The sequence below is a fragment of the Panicum virgatum genome, chromosome 5K, assembly GCF_016808335.1.
Source record: "Panicum virgatum strain AP13 chromosome 5K, P.virgatum_v5, whole genome shotgun sequence".
In the NCBI taxonomy this organism is placed as follows: Eukaryota; Viridiplantae; Streptophyta; class Magnoliopsida; order Poales; family Poaceae; genus Panicum; species Panicum virgatum.
In genome coordinates, this window is record NC_053140.1 from 56,614,706 (window position 1) to 56,631,089 (window position 16,384).

General features: G+C 50.5%; 3 protein-coding genes across 4 annotated transcripts; 2 read left to right on the top strand and 1 right to left on the bottom strand.

Moving 5' to 3' along the window:
* Nucleotides 1-3,218: 3,218 nt before the first annotated feature.
* On the top strand, nucleotides 3,219-7,185 carry LOC120708840 (cell division control protein 6 homolog). 2 transcript variants are annotated; one of them, XM_039994262.1, is made up of 17 exons: nucleotides 3,227-3,531; nucleotides 3,646-3,745; nucleotides 3,842-4,065; nucleotides 4,157-4,231; nucleotides 4,325-4,431; nucleotides 4,518-4,624; nucleotides 4,702-4,761; nucleotides 4,847-4,920; nucleotides 5,027-5,077; nucleotides 5,198-5,247; nucleotides 5,498-5,558; nucleotides 5,961-6,050; nucleotides 6,172-6,237; nucleotides 6,326-6,421; nucleotides 6,509-6,598; nucleotides 6,688-6,834; nucleotides 6,936-7,185. In XM_039994262.1, exons 1-16 carry the CDS (start codon nucleotides 3,391-3,393, stop codon nucleotides 6,730-6,732), a joined length of 1,437 nt encoding a protein of 478 aa, XP_039850196.1. In that variant the 5' UTR covers nucleotides 3,227-3,390; the 3' UTR covers nucleotides 6,733-6,834; nucleotides 6,936-7,185. The 2 variants fall into 2 exon arrangements, with proteins under 2 accessions (XP_039850195.1, XP_039850196.1); XM_039994261.1 differs by having other exon boundaries at nucleotides 3,219-3,531; nucleotides 3,646-4,065.
* A 1,074-nt stretch (nucleotides 7,186-8,259) lies between these two features.
* Nucleotides 8,260-12,837, top strand: LOC120708839 (chloride channel protein CLC-c-like). The gene is made up of 7 exons (XM_039994260.1): nucleotides 8,260-8,561; nucleotides 9,105-9,305; nucleotides 9,392-9,569; nucleotides 9,655-9,917; nucleotides 10,013-10,282; nucleotides 10,352-11,483; nucleotides 11,584-12,837. Exons 1-7 carry the CDS (start codon nucleotides 8,329-8,331, stop codon nucleotides 11,668-11,670), a joined length of 2,364 nt encoding a protein of 787 aa, XP_039850194.1. The 5' UTR covers nucleotides 8,260-8,328; the 3' UTR covers nucleotides 11,671-12,837.
* A 408-nt stretch (nucleotides 12,838-13,245) lies between these two features.
* LOC120708843 (F-box protein At2g40910-like) lies at nucleotides 13,246-14,967 on the bottom strand. The gene has a single exon (XM_039994264.1). It carries the CDS (start codon nucleotides 14,608-14,610, stop codon nucleotides 13,540-13,542), a length of 1,071 nt encoding a protein of 356 aa, XP_039850198.1. The 5' UTR covers nucleotides 14,611-14,967; the 3' UTR covers nucleotides 13,246-13,539.
* Nucleotides 14,968-16,384: the final 1,417 nt, after the last annotated feature.

A 16,384-nucleotide genomic window follows, 5' to 3' on the forward strand; every position in this document is an offset into this window, starting at 1 on the left:
TCTCATTTTCTTTTATATTTATTTTGAATGAATTTTTTAGAAAGTCAAAAGTAAATAAAAAAATTATAACAATGGAAAATTCAATTTGTTGGATTCCACATGAGTAGATTTATGCAATGAACATATGATATGATATAGTTTATTAAAAAATATTTTTTACTTTTAGATATATAATTTTTTATAATTAATTCATATCTATATTTTCCATAGTTCAATTATGGTTAACTTTTCATGGTGGGATAATAATTATATTCTTGAAATGTAATAAAAATTTCATCTTCATTGGATCATGTATGCTTGAGCAACTGAAGAGTCTGATATAACTTGGAATTAAACTCCTGAATCTATAACTCAGGCATACATGAATACATGATCCAATGAGCATGATTTTTTTACTGCAGCTCAATCATATAATGATTAGACTACCATAAATTTTTCACCATAACTAGACTACGAAATATGTATGTGAATTAATTACAAAAAAGTATATATGCTTAGAAGTAAATTTTGCTAAATCATATCATATCATATCATATGCTCACCACTTAAATCTACTCATATGGATTCAAAAAAAATGGATTTTCTATTTTATAATTTTTTGTGCTTTACTATGATTTTTCAAAGATCTATCCAAAATAATCATAAAATAAAAAGAGAACAATCACAAGAAAAACCAGTCAAAGAGGTTATTTGTTCGATATCGTGAATCCAAGGAGCCAAAATACCTGATTTTCGAGTCCAAAGTGGAAATATAAATTCGGTCACAATTAGGGAGGTAAATAAAAAAAATTCTGCACAAAATACCTGGCTTTTGAGTCTATGGTGAAAACGTAAACTCCGTCATTACGATTTTTTTCCGCATCAAAAGAGTTTGAGTTCTAGATGGGCCGCTTAGGTGCAAAGGCCATGAGGCCCACGATCATACGCAGCCGTGCTTTGGGCACCGGCAGTGTGCGGGTCCAGGGAGGACCGAGGATAGAAGCGAAGCGGCAACCACTCAGCTCGAAATCCGCTCGGGGCTCGGCGGTGACCGACGCATCTCGCGGTGACGCGAATGCGTACGGCGTCGGTACGACGGCGTTGCCGCATCAGCATCTGCATCTCCAAGCTTCCGGTGGCTGCAACCAACAGGCTGGCACTCGCCGCATGCTCAATCCATTTTGTTCTTTTTTTTCCCCTCAAATACGTATGAGATCTGTGTATCACTGTATTAAGACGAAAAGAGTTTACAACCGCACACGAGTACAAGGCCCATGTGCATAGGCACATACTCGGTACCAGAGAAAGAATAATATTACAAGCCTCAAAAGGCCAACCCGCTCTCGTACTACTCCCGCTTTAAACAACCCAAACGACGTGCACCCACGTGAATCTAGAGTTTTATGTAAAGCTTAATCTTGTCCTGCTACTCAATCGCGGTGCAGCTTGTTCCCTTGAACGGGCGTTTGTTCCGCTTCTTCCAAATCATCCAAATGATGCACATGAAGAGTGAATCGAAACCTCTCCTGCGGTCTCACCCCTGCATGCCTCGCAGGTGTTCCCACCAAGTGTGTAGCTGAGATGGTCCCTGGAATGAGCAAGAGCAATCCATCCAGGAGAGCAAGTTCCACCAAATGACCTTCGCAAAGCTGCTGCTCACAAGCAAATGGTGTCCTGTCTCGGCCTCCTGGTCGCATAGCCAGCATAGGTTGTGTCGTCGGCGATGATCAGCAGTCCACAGACTTTGCTTTAAAGTTAGCCAGGTGAAAAATTTGACTCGTGGAGGCGCCCAGTTTCTTCCAAACCCGTTGAACGGCGGGGGTGCGAACAATGCCGATGAACATTGCCCTATAAACCGAGGAAGCAGTGTAGTCCCCGCTCGTTGTCCACTTCCATCGGAAACCGATCTGGTTCACCACTAAGTCCCTGAGGGCAGAAACCGACAACCCACCTTGAATGTCCCTGATCCAGCGCTTTTGAACCAAGGCCTCCGCAATCGTGCGCTTTCTGGTGATTCTCGGCGAGATAAATTGGAAGAGGTGTGGCGCAACTGACCTCACCGACCGCCCGCCGATCCAATTGTCAAGCCAGAAAAAGGTGTGTGATCCATTACCAACGGTCACCGTCACCAACACATCGAAGAGCGCCTGAACCTCCGGTTCGATCTTGATTGCTCGCAGGGCAAAACCTGAGAGTTGGAGATCGATGATCCCGAGTCCACCACAGCTGGTAGGCGTGCAAACAGTCGGCCAAGCAAATCCATTTTGTTCTCAATTTTCTGATTTGTAGTATTTGCTTGCTTTGTTTGAATCAGCAGCTGCGGCTAGCTAAGGCGGCGCTCCTCGGTGCTGCGGGCGAGTGGCAGCAGCAGCCGACCAGGCAGGCGAGTCACGCACGGGAAGCGGCTGCGGCGACAGCGGCGTCCTTAGAGAGCACCTGCGCGGCTGCGACGGCGAGTCGGCGACCAGGCTGCGCGCGAGGCGAGCCACGGGGCACCAGGGACGATGCGGCGGCGGCGTCACACGGCGCACGGGACATGCCGGCCGCGAGCCGGTGACCAGGGGATGTCTATTCCTCGCATCTGCGATGGGAATCCATCCCATCGCAAAAGGGCAGCCGTCTCCGCCCCGCGCTTGCTCCCCCGCCCTCCCTCGCCTCTCGGGCTCCAGCGCCGCCCTCGACGCCTCCGCCGCCGCCCTCGCTAACTGAGCTCGCCGCCGCGCGCCGCCACCTTCTCCTCGCCCCCGCCACTAGCACCGCCCACCGGTTGTCCGGCCCCGCCCGACCGGCGGCGCTCCCACGCCCTCCGCCGGCCGAACCGCCGCTCCCGACCCCTCCTCTATAGCCGAAGCCATAGAGCCGCCCCACCCCCTAGCACCCCGGGATCATAAGACCGCCGCCGCCCTCCACCACCCCGGCCGCCGGCGACCTCGCCGGCGGCCGCTCCGCCTACCTACCACCCCTTCCCGTCCCCCGTCCCCTAGCTCGCTGGCTACCGCGGCCCCTCCCATGGCTAGAGGTAGAAGATGAACAGAGACAGAGGCGGGCGCCGCGCGCGTTTGCGATGGGATGGATCTATGCGATAAATAGATTCCCCGGGCGACCAGACCACGCGCGAGGCGCTGCCCGGTAACGACAATTATTTCTTTTTCTACATGTGAAAAAAAGCCCCCCTCCCCGGTCCCCACGCGGGCCCCAGTGCCAGAGTCAGACCGTATCCCACGTTCGTGCTCTCGCGTTCCCGCGCCAAGCCGAAAACCCTTTCGCGCTCTGCGCGCGGTCGCGCCCCTCCACGGCCCGGCCTTTTTCTTCCCCGCCCGCCTCCCTCTCCACGCCATCCGCGCCCACCATTCCTCCCCAATCCCCCACATCTGCCAAGTAACAGCCGATTTCCCGTCCCGCCAGGCGGCGATGCCGACCCTCCGCAGCGCCACGGCGGGCGCGTCCCCCGACGCCTCCAGCACGCCGCGCAGCGTCAAGCGCCGGCTGACGTCGCCCGACGCGTCGCGGCACACCTCCCCTCACCGATCCCCGCACGCCGGCGCCGGAACGGTAAGATCGGCTGCTCTACTCTTTCTCCCCGATGCAGGCTGCTCGGCCGTTGCTCCCTTCCACCATCCATCCGTTCCCCCCGTTGCAATGCGCGCCAACTGCTCGATCTCGCAGGTCTGCACGCCGAAGCTGCTGTCGGCGTCGCCCAAGTCCTCGAGGAAGCGGCTCTACGGCGACCTTGTCGCGGCCGAGAAGCCCAAGTGGAATCCCCGAGGCAAGCCTCTCCATTTCCTTTTCAGCCAGCCCATGCGTTCGCTTGGTTGCTTTGTGCTGGGGCCTGATGGCGAATTGAATTGGTCGTGCCACGCAGATCCCGCGCAGATGAGGGCTGTCAAGGAGGCGCTGCACGTGGCCACGGTGCCGAAGTGCGAATTGGTTTGCCGGGACAATGAGCAGAGGCGCGTGTTTGAGTTCTGCAGGGCGTGCGTCCAGCAGGAGAAGGCTGGGAGCCTGTATGTGTGCGGGTGCCCCGGTACAGGGAAGACGTTATCCATTAACAAGGTCAAGGAGAGCTTGGTGTGTTGGGCAGATGAGGTAGGCTTTGACAACATCTCTGATTCAACCGTAATTTCCAGTTTTTGAGTGTTGTGTTGATTTGTGTTGTGCTAATTATGTGTGAATGCAGATGGGAATGGAGACACCTGACTCACTAACAATCAATTGTACAAACCTAGCAAAAACATCCGAGATTTTTAGCAAGGTATTAACTTCTACTCAGTTATAGACGCAGTCTATTTATGCCTGTCCAAGTCCACCAGAAATTGTAGTTACTAAGTGGGGTTTTTTAATGCAGATACTAGGACAATTTCAGAACCGTAAGAAGGGAACCAGCAAACTGTCACCACTTCAGCAACTTCAGAGCATGTTTTCCAACAAGGAATCAGCTTCAAGAAGAATGATGTAATAACTGCTTGCATCCACTATTGACAATTGGGTTTTCTTGCTGCTTTGATCCTTTCATCTGAATTGCATGCTACTATTGCCAGGTTGGTCATTGTGGATGAGATGGACTACTTAATAACAAGAGATCGGGCTGTGCTACATGATCTTTTCATGCTTACGACTTACCCATATTCAAGATGCATACTAATAGGTGACGTTTTGAAGGATGCTTACACCTGCCAATGGACCAATCAATACAATTTTGCTGACTGATAGTGCTATTTTCAGGAATTGCGAATGCCATAGACCTAGCAGATCGCTTTCTTCCAAAGCTTGAATCCTTAAATTGTAAGCACTGCTGACATTATCAAATTCAGCATTTTCTGATTTGAAGTAAACTAACATTCCTCTGGCTTTGCCATTTAATTGACAGGCAAACCTCTTGTTGTAACTTTCCGTGCTTATTCCAAGGATCAAATATCTGACATAATTAAGCATAGATTAAAGGTGAATATGTTGTCATGTTGCCAAATCAGATTTCTATGCATCTATCTCCAATTACTTAACATCCAATTGCTTGCTGTTCTTATGTTTTTTAATGGTACTTACACAGGTTCTAGAGTATGATGTTTTTGAACCACTGGCCCTGGAGTTTTGTGCTAGAGTAAGTGCATTCATCCTGCAATGTTTGCACTATACATTTCAATGACAGAAGCCATAACATTGTACTCAACATTTTCATCTACTTCATTTTATAATGTTTTGGTGAATGTTGTATTATCAGAAAGTCGCAGCAGCCACTGGTGACATGAGAAAGGCTCTAGGTGTCTGCAGGTACATCACTTCTGTTTTTGATGAACAATGATATTCTCTGCAAAGTATAGCTCCAGTATTAGAGCTAGTAACTAGTAAATGTTGGGCACAACATTGTTTTTGGGATCAAAGGAATTCTAAATCTTGTTGATGCCTGTGCTAACAAATTCAGAAAGTTTAGTATATGTTAAATCAATGGTGACTGTTTGAGGTTGTATGCCTCAGCAAATGTGAGCTATTAGAGTATAACATTCTTGTTTGTGAATTCCAGGAGTGCTGTGGAGGTTCTTGAAGCAAGGCTACAAGATTCTTCTGATCAAGAATTAGGAATAGTATGTTTTGCTTCTCCCTAATTTTGTAGCTAATTGGGAAATTGTTAAGTGGTTTCTAGTCAGACAACATAAAACTAGATTGATACCTCCTAAGTATAACAATCAAATTTGAGGTGACAGCTTTTGTCATAAATTATCTTTGGCCAACCATGTCATCTATATGATAACGTAAATCTGGTATTGTAACTTTTGATTGAAAGAAATTTGAATTATGGGCATCATTAACAAATGTTGCCAATTGTCTCTTTATCTTCTACTACCTGTTTACATTTAATTATACTAGTATAATAGTTCCTACAATGAATTTTACTTTTTTACTTGGTCATGTCCAAATTATTTGACATGATTTTATTTAGTGCCTGAATCATCTTGGGTATTGGAGCCTAATATTATTATTTACAGGTGACATTTGACCATATGGATATAGCCTTGTCAAAGGCATTCAAGTCAGCAGTAGTAGATAGCATACTGTGCCTTCCCCAACAACAACAGGTAAGGTCACAATTGTTAGAAACCTTCGGAGCTTTGCTACCCCTTTTGCTCGTGCCCTACTGTTCCCTTAATTGTAGGCTGCTACGTTTTTGCGTCTCCTTATGTTTGTAATGTTGGGCAGATGGTACTTTGTGCATTGACAAATACTTTCCAGCATTGCAAGAAAAAGGCTACTACTCTAGGAGAGGTAACGCTTACTCCATGCCATATTGAAAGAATGCACTCGATCACCTCATCTTCTATAGTTCTGACCTACCTGTACATACCTTTTTCAGCTCAACAAATCATACATCGAAATCTGTAGAACAACCCAAGTCCCAGCAGTTGGAATGCTTGAATTTTCTAACATGTGCATGATTTTGAGTGATCAGGTATGCAAATATGTTATCTTTTAGGTTCGCTGGAAAGAAATGAAAGCCAACCAAAATGTTTAGTGCTTGATGGAGTTTGCATTATAGGGATTCATGAAGTTAGGGCAATCCAAGGAAGATAAGCTTAGGAGAGTGACACTTCAGATTGACATTTCAGATATTGGTTTTGCGTTTAAGGTGCGGACAAAGGTTCTTAATCATATCGTTTAGCAATATAGTTAGTTTTCTGTCTTCTGGGTTATTTACTAGTTTAATCCATGATGCAGGGAAATCGTTTCTTTCAAAAATGCCTGGAGCAGCCAAGATGCTAGCTAGACTCAGTTACACCATGCAGCTAATTGTGGCTATACATTTTTTGTTTGTTGGTATTTTGGAGTACCAACAACTACAACCCTGGATGCGCAAACACTCAGGTGACTGACATACAATCCCATCACGCCAGTGATAGTAGAGCAGGCTGCATCGTATATTGCTTCCTCATGGATTGCTTACAATCCAGTTTTCATCATTTCAGGTGTTTTCATTCTACATGGATTGCGGAGAGAAGTGTACATGTGACGAGTTAAATTTTCTATACACAATTCTTGCAAAAGATAGCTGACTGTATTCTGATTTATTTTTTTTCAATTTTTATTCTTCCAAAACTGATTGATTATGTAGCTAAACACTAGCATAGCAATAACATTTGTTGTAACATTCCTTGCTGAAAGTTGGGAATCAGTAACGATAAGCTGGAATCATGTAATGTATTTTGGCCAAATCAATTGCCCTCTGATGTCTTGTGCTGAAAAATCGAGTGCTCGATCTCATTGTATATTTTCTTGATAGTCTCTTGTTCTGAAAAATCGAGAAAAAAAGGCTTCTTTTCCTCGATTTGGCTGGCCCATGGGGAGATCGTGTCCATAATTGTTGATTAGCGCGGGGCGAATGGATCGGTGCGGATAGCAGCAGAATCTGTTGCAGATCAAACAATGTGGATCAAGGTGTGATCTGTTATACAGATAATCCTAATCGTAGCCGCGTTGGATAATCCTAATCGTAGCCGCGTTGGATGACCATGTCCCGTGCATGCGAGCGTCGTACAAAGTCCCGGACGGTGCCGATCACCCACCGCCAGGTTTAAACACGGCGCAGACACCACAGAGGGCCCCGGGCTCCTGCTAACTTGCCGCCGTCTCCTCCGCGCCGCGCCTGGCCACCACCACCACCAAATCACCCTTGCCTTGCAATTCCCGGCACTCTCACCGCGCGCGCCACATCCTCTCGTCGAGCCAAGGGTTGCAAGGGCGGGCCGATGCTGACACCTCGCCGGACCCTCTCAGCTTCGCCGTGGGATCGATCGAGCTGACCGGGCGGCCGGCGGCGAGCGAGGACGCCGGGATTGGATGGCGGCGCGTTCCGGCGAGGCGGCGGTGAGTCCCGGTCGATCTCGGCGGATCGTGCTTCTGTTGATGGTTCAAGTTCAATGCGCTATAATCTACACAGCATTAGTATTGTATATATTCCGCGTAGATAGATTGTCATTGGTCGCCAATTCAATCGTCCATACAATTTTGTTTTCTTAATCTGGTCTGGAAGTAGCAACGCAATATGCGCACTGTTACATTACATTGCCATCTTGAGAGGTGCATGCTCGATGGATCGTTTTCTTTTGATTTTTTTTTTAAATCTGAACATGCATGTTTCCAATGTTTTTTGATGAAACATGCATGTTTCCAATGTTGTCAAAAGACGCCAAATTGTGCAGTGCTGTTGCTGATTGCCTTCGAAATCATGCATGTTTAAGTACTTGATCTCCACTCCACATATAACCATGCCGTTTGTTCATCGCAGTATGAATAATCTCCTTGGTTACCAGAAGAGGAGGATAGTGACCTGAATTTACCAACCGAAAGCGGGAATAATCCATGGCCACTCCAAGAGAAAGTGGCTTGGGCGGAGCAGAGAGCTCCCCCTCAACGCCGTTGGCGACGCCCATAGCAACTCCGGTGTCGACGAGGTCGGTGAAGTGGGAGAAGGACGTCGAGGATGCGGCTGGCACGCTGGATCGGCCACTGCTTCACAAGCGCTGCACGAACACGACCTCGCAGATGGCCGTCGTCGGCGCCAACACCTGCCCCATTGAGAGCCTCGATTACGAGTACGTGCCCTTGTGTCTCCTACAACTACATTTCAATTTTAAAGTGCTATTGATGTCATTATTATTGAGTTTGCTGTAGTGGAATTAATTTGATGTCTGCCTGTAACTTAAATTCTGGACAGTCTGGAGAACTTGGATAATTACGCCTTTGACCAAGCTACATGAATGCAGTCATGTTTGCTCTTAATTTAGAGTTGCCTGAATTTTTCTTGAACGAAAATCATTTTTTTTTCTTTTTGGTTTTTGCTTTGGACTTGTATAGAGATTGATACCATACTAGATTTTTTTTTTGATAGTGGATATGCTATTTGATTGTTGTTGATCCAATGTACAAAAAAAGAGCTTTATGCTTTAAAAAACAAATAAAGTCACATTAAAACCAGACTTTCCCTCTTCGCAAAAAAAAAAAAAACTAGACTTTCCCTACTAGCAATGAACTCGGCAGGATTTTGATCCAAGAAAGCAGTAATGCCAGCACTCACCAGCAGGTTAGAACTAAATTTACTTATGCATTTTCTTGCCTGATTGCACTGATTATTTCAGAGTTGTGGAGAACGAAGTGTACAATCAAGACTGGCGATCAAGAGGAAAACTTCAGATCTTCCAATACCAGGCCCTTAAATGGGCCCTGGCACTCTTTGTGGGTTTAGTGGTCGCCCTAGTTGGATTCTTCAACAACATTGCTGTCGAAAACATCGCTGGTTTCAAGCTGCTCCTGACGAGTGATCCCATGCTCAAGGACCGGTACTGATCTCACAGCACTTTCAGCCACGAGCTTAAAAGTTTAAATTGCTATTATCCTCTTTGTTTAACACTGCTTGGAGCTTCAGGTACATGATGGCGTTCGTAGTGTACATCGGTTGCAATACAACGTTGGCCGCTGCAGCAGCTGCATTGTGCGCTTACATTGCCCCGGCAGCAGCCGGTTCCGGCATCCCTGAGGTTAAGGCCTATCTGAACGGCATCGATGCGCACTCGATCTTAGCGCCTAGTACCCTCTTAGTGAAGGTGATGCCCTCAAGCTGTGCTTCTTACGTTATTCTGATATCGATGTTCAGAATTAGATCTGATTGTGCTGTGACTGCAAATGCAGATTTTTGGCTCGGTACTAGGGGTGTCTGCCGGGTTTGTGCTGGGTAAGGAAGGGCCAATGGTGCACACCGGTGCTTGTGTTGCCTCCTTTCTCGGGCAAGGTGGGTCACGGAAGTATGGCCTCACCTGGAACTGGATCAGGTATTTCAAGAATGATCTGGACCGCAGGGATCTCATCACCTGTGGAGCCGCGGCCGGCGTGGCAGCAGCCTTCCGTGCCCCAGTTGGCGGCGTGCTCTTTGCGCTTGAAGAAGTTACATCATGGTATGTACGGAGCAATTCCTCAAACCAATATGCAATCACATTCTGTTGCTGACATGGATGGTCGGTCCTACTATTGCATTGCGATCTCTCATCAGGTGGCGGAGTGTGCTTCTCTGGAGGACGTTCTCCACGACGGCCGTGGTGGTGATGGTGCTGCGCGGCCTGATCAGCTACTGCCGCGGTGGCCACTGCGGCCTGTTTGGCAAAGGAGGGCTGATCATGTTCGATCTCAGCTCTCGGCAAGCCGCTTACACCGCGAAGGACCTCGCCGCGGTCATGCTGCTCGGCATCCTTGGCGGGCTGCTCGGCGCTCTTTTCAACTTCTTCGTCGACCGGATCCTCCGCGTCTACAGCCTCCTCAACGAGTGAGTGCGCAGTCTCTAGGAGTAGCTCTAAAGATCATCTTGACGGTGACCATCTTATCGTATCTGCAGGAAGGGCGCGCGCTCCAAGATCATCCTGACGGCGACCATCTCGGTGATCACCTCGTGCTGCACCTTCGGCTTGCCCTGGCTGACGTCGTGCACGCCCTGCCCGCCCGAGCTCGCCGGCAAGTGCCCGACCATCGGGCGCTCCGGCAACTTCAAGAACTTCCAGTGCCCGGCGGGGCACTACAACGCGCTGGCGTCGCTCTTCTTCAACACCAACGACGACGCCATCCGCAACCTCTTCAGCGCGGGGACCGACAGGGAGTTCGGCGCGGCCACGCTGCTGACCTTCTTCGTCACCGTCTACGCCCTGGGCGTCCTCACCTACGGCGTGGCGGTGCCGTCGGGGCTCTTCATCCCCGTCATCCTCGCCGGCGCCTCGTTCGGGCGGCTGACCGGCGCGCTGCTGGGCTCCATCAGCGGCCTCGACACGGGCCTCTTCGCGCTGCTGGACGCGGCGTCCTTCCTGGGCGGGACGATGCGGATGACGGTGTCGGTGTGCGTCATCCTGCTGGAGCTCACCAACGACCTGCACCTGCTGCCGCTCATCATGCTCGTGCTGCTCATCGCCAAGACGGTGGCCGACTGCTTCAACCGGGGGGTGTACGAGCAGATGGTGCGCATGAAGGGGCTCCCCTACCTGGAGGTGCACGCGGAGCCGTGCATGCGGAGCCTGGTGGCCGGCGACGTCGTGTCGGGCCCGCTCATCACCCTGTCCAGCGTCGAGCGCGTCGGCACCGTGGTGGAGACGCTCCGGCAGACGGGCCACAACGGGTTCCCCGTGATCGAGGAGCCGCCGCTGGCGGCGGCGCCGGAGCTGTGCGGCCTGGTGCTGCGCTCCCACCTGCTGGTGCTGCTGCAGGGGCGGACCTTCACCCGGGGCCGCGCCAAGGCCGGCGCCGCCGAGGTGTTCCGCAAGCTCGCGCCCTTCGACTTCGCCAAGGCCGGCTCCGGCAAGGGCCTCAAGGTGGAGGACCTGGACCTGAGCGAGGAGGAGATGGACATGTTCGTCGACCTCCACCCCATCACCAACCGCTCGCCCTACACCGTGGTGGAGAACATGTCGCTGGCCAAGGCGGCCGTGCTGTTCCGCGGCCTCGCCCTCCGCCACATGTGCGTCGTGTCCATGACGCAGAGGGTAAGTGATCCATCAGCCAGCCGGCACCTTTTTTTTCTTTTCTTTTCTTCTGCTTGCCACGACGTGACAGGAGTTGCATGCCAACGTTGTGCTTGTGCAGAGGCCGCCGGTGGTGGGGATCCTGACGCGCCACGACTTCATGCCGCAGTACATCCGCGGGCTGTACCCGAACACCATCCCCCGGTAGAACGAAAAGCCAAGGGGGTGGCTCACGAATGGACTTTGATTTGCATTGGAACATTGTGTATAGGTTAGGTTAGGCTTCTTTAATGGGGTATGCCTAAAAAAAGGTTTAGGCTATTTAATCAGCACCCTGTCCCCTGCTGTCAAAGTGGTGCGCCTGAAAATTTGTCTGCACCGGCAAGCCTGAGATTTCAGCTCCTGTAAGTAGTATATCTCACAGATAATGCCGATTATTTACATTTGAACCAATTTGATGATCAAAGGCCATTGAGTCTGTGAATGTGTGACTGTGAGCAGCTATAATCAACTCGACTTTAAGTGCTTCTTCTCTTGATTTGATTCATTTCTCTGTCCTCAGCTTCTCTTGAATTTTTTTTCTTCTTCTTGTTCTTGGCCCTCTTCTTGGTGGCTTCCAGGTTCTGTCCAAATTGACAACAGTTAATTCTAATACTGAAGAAGTTGGCAAGAGAAACATGAATGCATTGTTATTTTAAGTGCAGTTACCAAATTTATGGGTCGCAATACGGTTTTGCGTTACATTAGTTGGCATGATAGACATATCTTGGTCATTTGACGCTTAGTTTTCTTCCTCGATCTTCTTGGTCATTAGTTTTCTTCCTCGATCTTCTTGGTCATTACTGGATCTGTAATCCTGTTTTGATCTTTTTTCTTCCTTTTCTTGGTCTTTACTGATCCATAATCATGTTTTAATCCGTCACTGACGAAGCATAAATCTCCCTGTCGCCGTCACTGAGGAGCGCGCGCGCGGTTGGCCTCCATCTGCCTCTCCCAGTAGGCTGCGGAGTGCTCCACCTCCAGTCCTCCACGGAGGACTGGCTCCCAGTCTGCATCCTGCTTATATTGCCCTGGCAGGCGGCAGCAGGCCACAGGGATGACATGGGCGGTTTCTCATCGGGTGCGACGTGCGATACAATATACAACGCAGGAGTCGTGCGGTGCCTGAAATTTGTTGATCAAGTATCCATCAAGGTGTGGCGTACGTGCCTGAATTTTGCTCTGCACTGTGCACTGGCAAGCCTGAGATTTCAGTCCTTGTTAAGTGTATCTCATCAAGGATAATGCTTTCAGCTAGAGACCAATCATTGTCAAATTCGTCTTGCTTTTTTTTTCTACCAGTACTGGAGACTACTCAAGCATCGTTTTCATTTCTGCTGTGGATTACTGGATTATCACTCAATTCACTACAGATCTCCAATAACTCCGCACCCTCGAGCCTCGAGGGGCCCATAACCACTATTTCCACATTTTCAGAGCACATACAACGCTTCTTCTTGGCCAGTGGGTTGACCAAAAACTCATTCGATTTGAATTAATCAATCAAGATATGAATCAAAATAAGAAAAGCGAGGATATGCAGTCGTCAGAATTTCAGTCAACTCGTGGGGTATGTATAATGCTGCTTTCATGATTATTCGGATAGTACAGCTCCAAACTAAAACAAACCATCTAGTTTGACGGTATAAACAAATGTCGACTAGCTGAAAACGGAACCGGGTGGTGTGAGTATCTGAACTTAAGCGAACGTGGTAAGCTGTCACAAACCAACAAACATAGCTGATATCACCACTGCAACTTCCTTCAATCTTTTATTTTTCAAATCAACTTGGACCGCATACATTCATAAAATGGCAGCACAAAACTAAGATATAAACAATGTCAAGCTTACATATTATTTAGATTACAGGTGAACAAAACAACGAGGACATGTATCAGTATTACAGGTATTTTCAGTGCTGTATTTAGATTTTTCTCTTTTTTTTTTGGTTCTTTTTACCTTCCTGCATACTTGGACGCGGCCACATTCTTTCCAGTATTGCCCCCCATGCCATTTTCAGCGCGTCGACAAGCCTAGTCAGGCCAGGGCGTTGGCCAAATGGCGCGAGAACGGAAACAGCCAAATCTGTATGAGATGCGCGCCTTCTTTCTCTGACCCGAACGCCCACTCCTCCTCGACGCGTCTCTCGACCATGTCGAACGCCAGCAGCTTCCACGGCGACCACAGGTACACCACCTCCCTCTTCGGGTGGAACGCCATGAACAGGAAGGTGATGGCCTGGCTCGAGCCGCCGGGGGCGACGTCGCCGACCCCGATCTCGCGCTTCAGCGCCCACTCCCCCGCGCCCGCGTCCTGGAGCTCCCAGATCCTGAGGCGCGCGCCGTCGCTGGACGCGAACCGCAGGCGGCCGCGGCAGTGCCCGGCGCGCGCCCGGCAGCTGACGGGCGCCGGGAGCGCGGTGACCGCGCACGCCATGGTGTCCAGGTCGACGCGGACGACGTGACCCGAGTAGGCCAGCACGTGGAGCGCGCCGCCGGAGTAGTGCATGGTGGCCGTCATGGCGTCGGTGTCGAGCCCGAAGTCGACCTCGTGGCCCCGCCACGCGCCGCGCTCGGAGTCGAACACCTCGATGGTCGCGCCCCGGGGCAGCCAGCCCGTGAAGCACACCACCCTGTAGCGCGGCGAGGCGCTGGGGTCGAACGCCAGCACGGAGAGCAGCGTCCTCGCGCGCGGCGCCGGCAGCGCCGCCCACCGCCGCGTGGTCGGGTTCACGACGTGGAACGCCGCCGGGCGCGACGCGTAGTAGAGCAGCAGGCCGTTGCACCCGTCGATGATGGTCGACGCGTCGTGGCACGGGAAGAAGCCCATGTCGCCGGCCTCCGCGACGCCGCCGCGGCCGCCGTCCGGAGCGCACGCGTACGTGTACGGCCGCCTCGCGCCGTCGCCGCCGCCGCCGCCGCCGTGGTAGAGCACCCCCGATGTGATGAGCGTCAGCCTTCGGCGGAGGTAGTCGCTGGAGATGATGCGGCGCCACGAGGTGGAGACGCACTGGAACCGCGCCAGCGACCTGTACGGCAGCCTCGCGAGGATCTCGGTGAGCACGTCCTCGCCCAGCTCGACATCCATCTCTGACCTTCCAGAGACCATGACGCCACGAGAGCTCTTCTTGAACCTGCACCGTACCTTACCGCTAGAGACTGCTGCCTGTTTATAAATCTTGGGCTATGCTTTGGTTTCTCCACCTGGTAAAGCAAGAGACTTTGGTGGCCACGCCACGCAGAGATTTCTATCGAAGCACGGGAAGTGCGTGGCACTGAACTACTCGAGGAGATGACGGATCATTTTCTGGTGATGGCCGCAATGCTCATAGCCTGAAATGAATGCACTGAACGTGTGTCCGTTGCGCATGGATATATATACGATCTTCTGATCGCCATCGAACTTTTGCGCCGAAACTGACGTAGCTTTGGACTTCAGCGCCATTTTGGCAAGATCACGGATCATTTACTAGGTTGGGGTAAGCCGCGTGGTTTGCGCGTTGTTCCTTCAAATCACCAGAAAAAAAAGGAGTATCCTGTAACAGAGAACACGATTATATTTGTTTTGAAAAGTTAACAGAGAGCGGTTTATGACGAGAATCAGACAGTTACTGCATCTGGAAGACCAAAGAAGGGAGATAATGAAAAAAAAAAGAAATCCTGTAGCTCTGGACAGATGTAGCTCATGATGTATTGTATTGATTCACAATTTCAGTGATAAGTAGACCTCTATTCTTTAAAAAAATCTCTTCTCCAAGACAGCAAGTAAAGCCTATCTGATCTGTACAAATGACCAATTTTCTTATTAGTATTCTCGAAGACAACAAGCAAACCTATCACTTTTTTAGTAACTATACAAGTATATCTGTGCGGTCTGCACATAACCTGAAGTCCAGTCGTCCCGTAAACAACTGTTCAGAGGAGAAGAAAAAATCGTGTGGTAGATTTTGAGTCGAACCCCACTAACTATACTTCCGTGGCAATGATGCAAAAAAAAAATCTCTTCTTGGCCTTGCCTCCAAGCAACAGCCGGCTAGGTGGAGGCCAGGCAAAAGGCCATCATGGTGCCCCGCCGGCCCGGCCGCGCACGCCGGCACGGTGATGCGTCCACGTAAAGGGTTGGCCGGCTTGGTATCTCGTCAGGTATCGCCGTGACCCTTCTGTTTGGGCGCAAAGATACAAAAAGCATCAGTGTTCAGGCACGCTTAGCAAGACTGTCCTCTGCTCATGGCTTCAAGGTAGAGACCTCTGTGCTTGGACGCCATGCCCTCCCCCCGCTTTCCTCGCGGCAATCTCGGGCGCTCGTCGCCGTTCCCCCGTGCCCTGCTCCAGGAGAGGAATCCGGCGCGTGTCCCGGGCCAGCGACCCGCCACTGTCTCTGAACAATTCGGCGAGAGGGGGCGATGCGTTTTCGGCGCGGATGCCAGGTCGCGGAGGAGTTGGGCGAGACTTGTGTGGATGCCACTCAAAACTCCGGTCGGGTCCTCCGTTGCTGCTGGTGCCCCCGCGCCTGAATTCGGTGGACTGAAAAATCTGATGGCGACGCGCCTGTCGAAAAGACTGTCTCGGCGGCGTTGCTTGGAGTGCGCAACTTCGCCGACCGGCCACCTTCGCGTCGCGTGCGTCGCCGCACCAGCTTGGCTGGGGCACCGCGCCGGATGCGGGGTGGCAGCGATGATTGAGGGAGGGGGGCGCGGCCGACGTGCCGGCTCAAGGAGACGTACACGCCAACGTAGCGCGGTAGCAAGGGAAAGCTACGTGTCCACTAATAATCACGAATTACCAGTTACTCCACTAACCCGGTAATCTCTCCGGTATCCGGTTTAAAATTCCTGGCGGATTTTTGTATGTATTGGAAAGGACAATTAGCTTTTTCTTTTGAG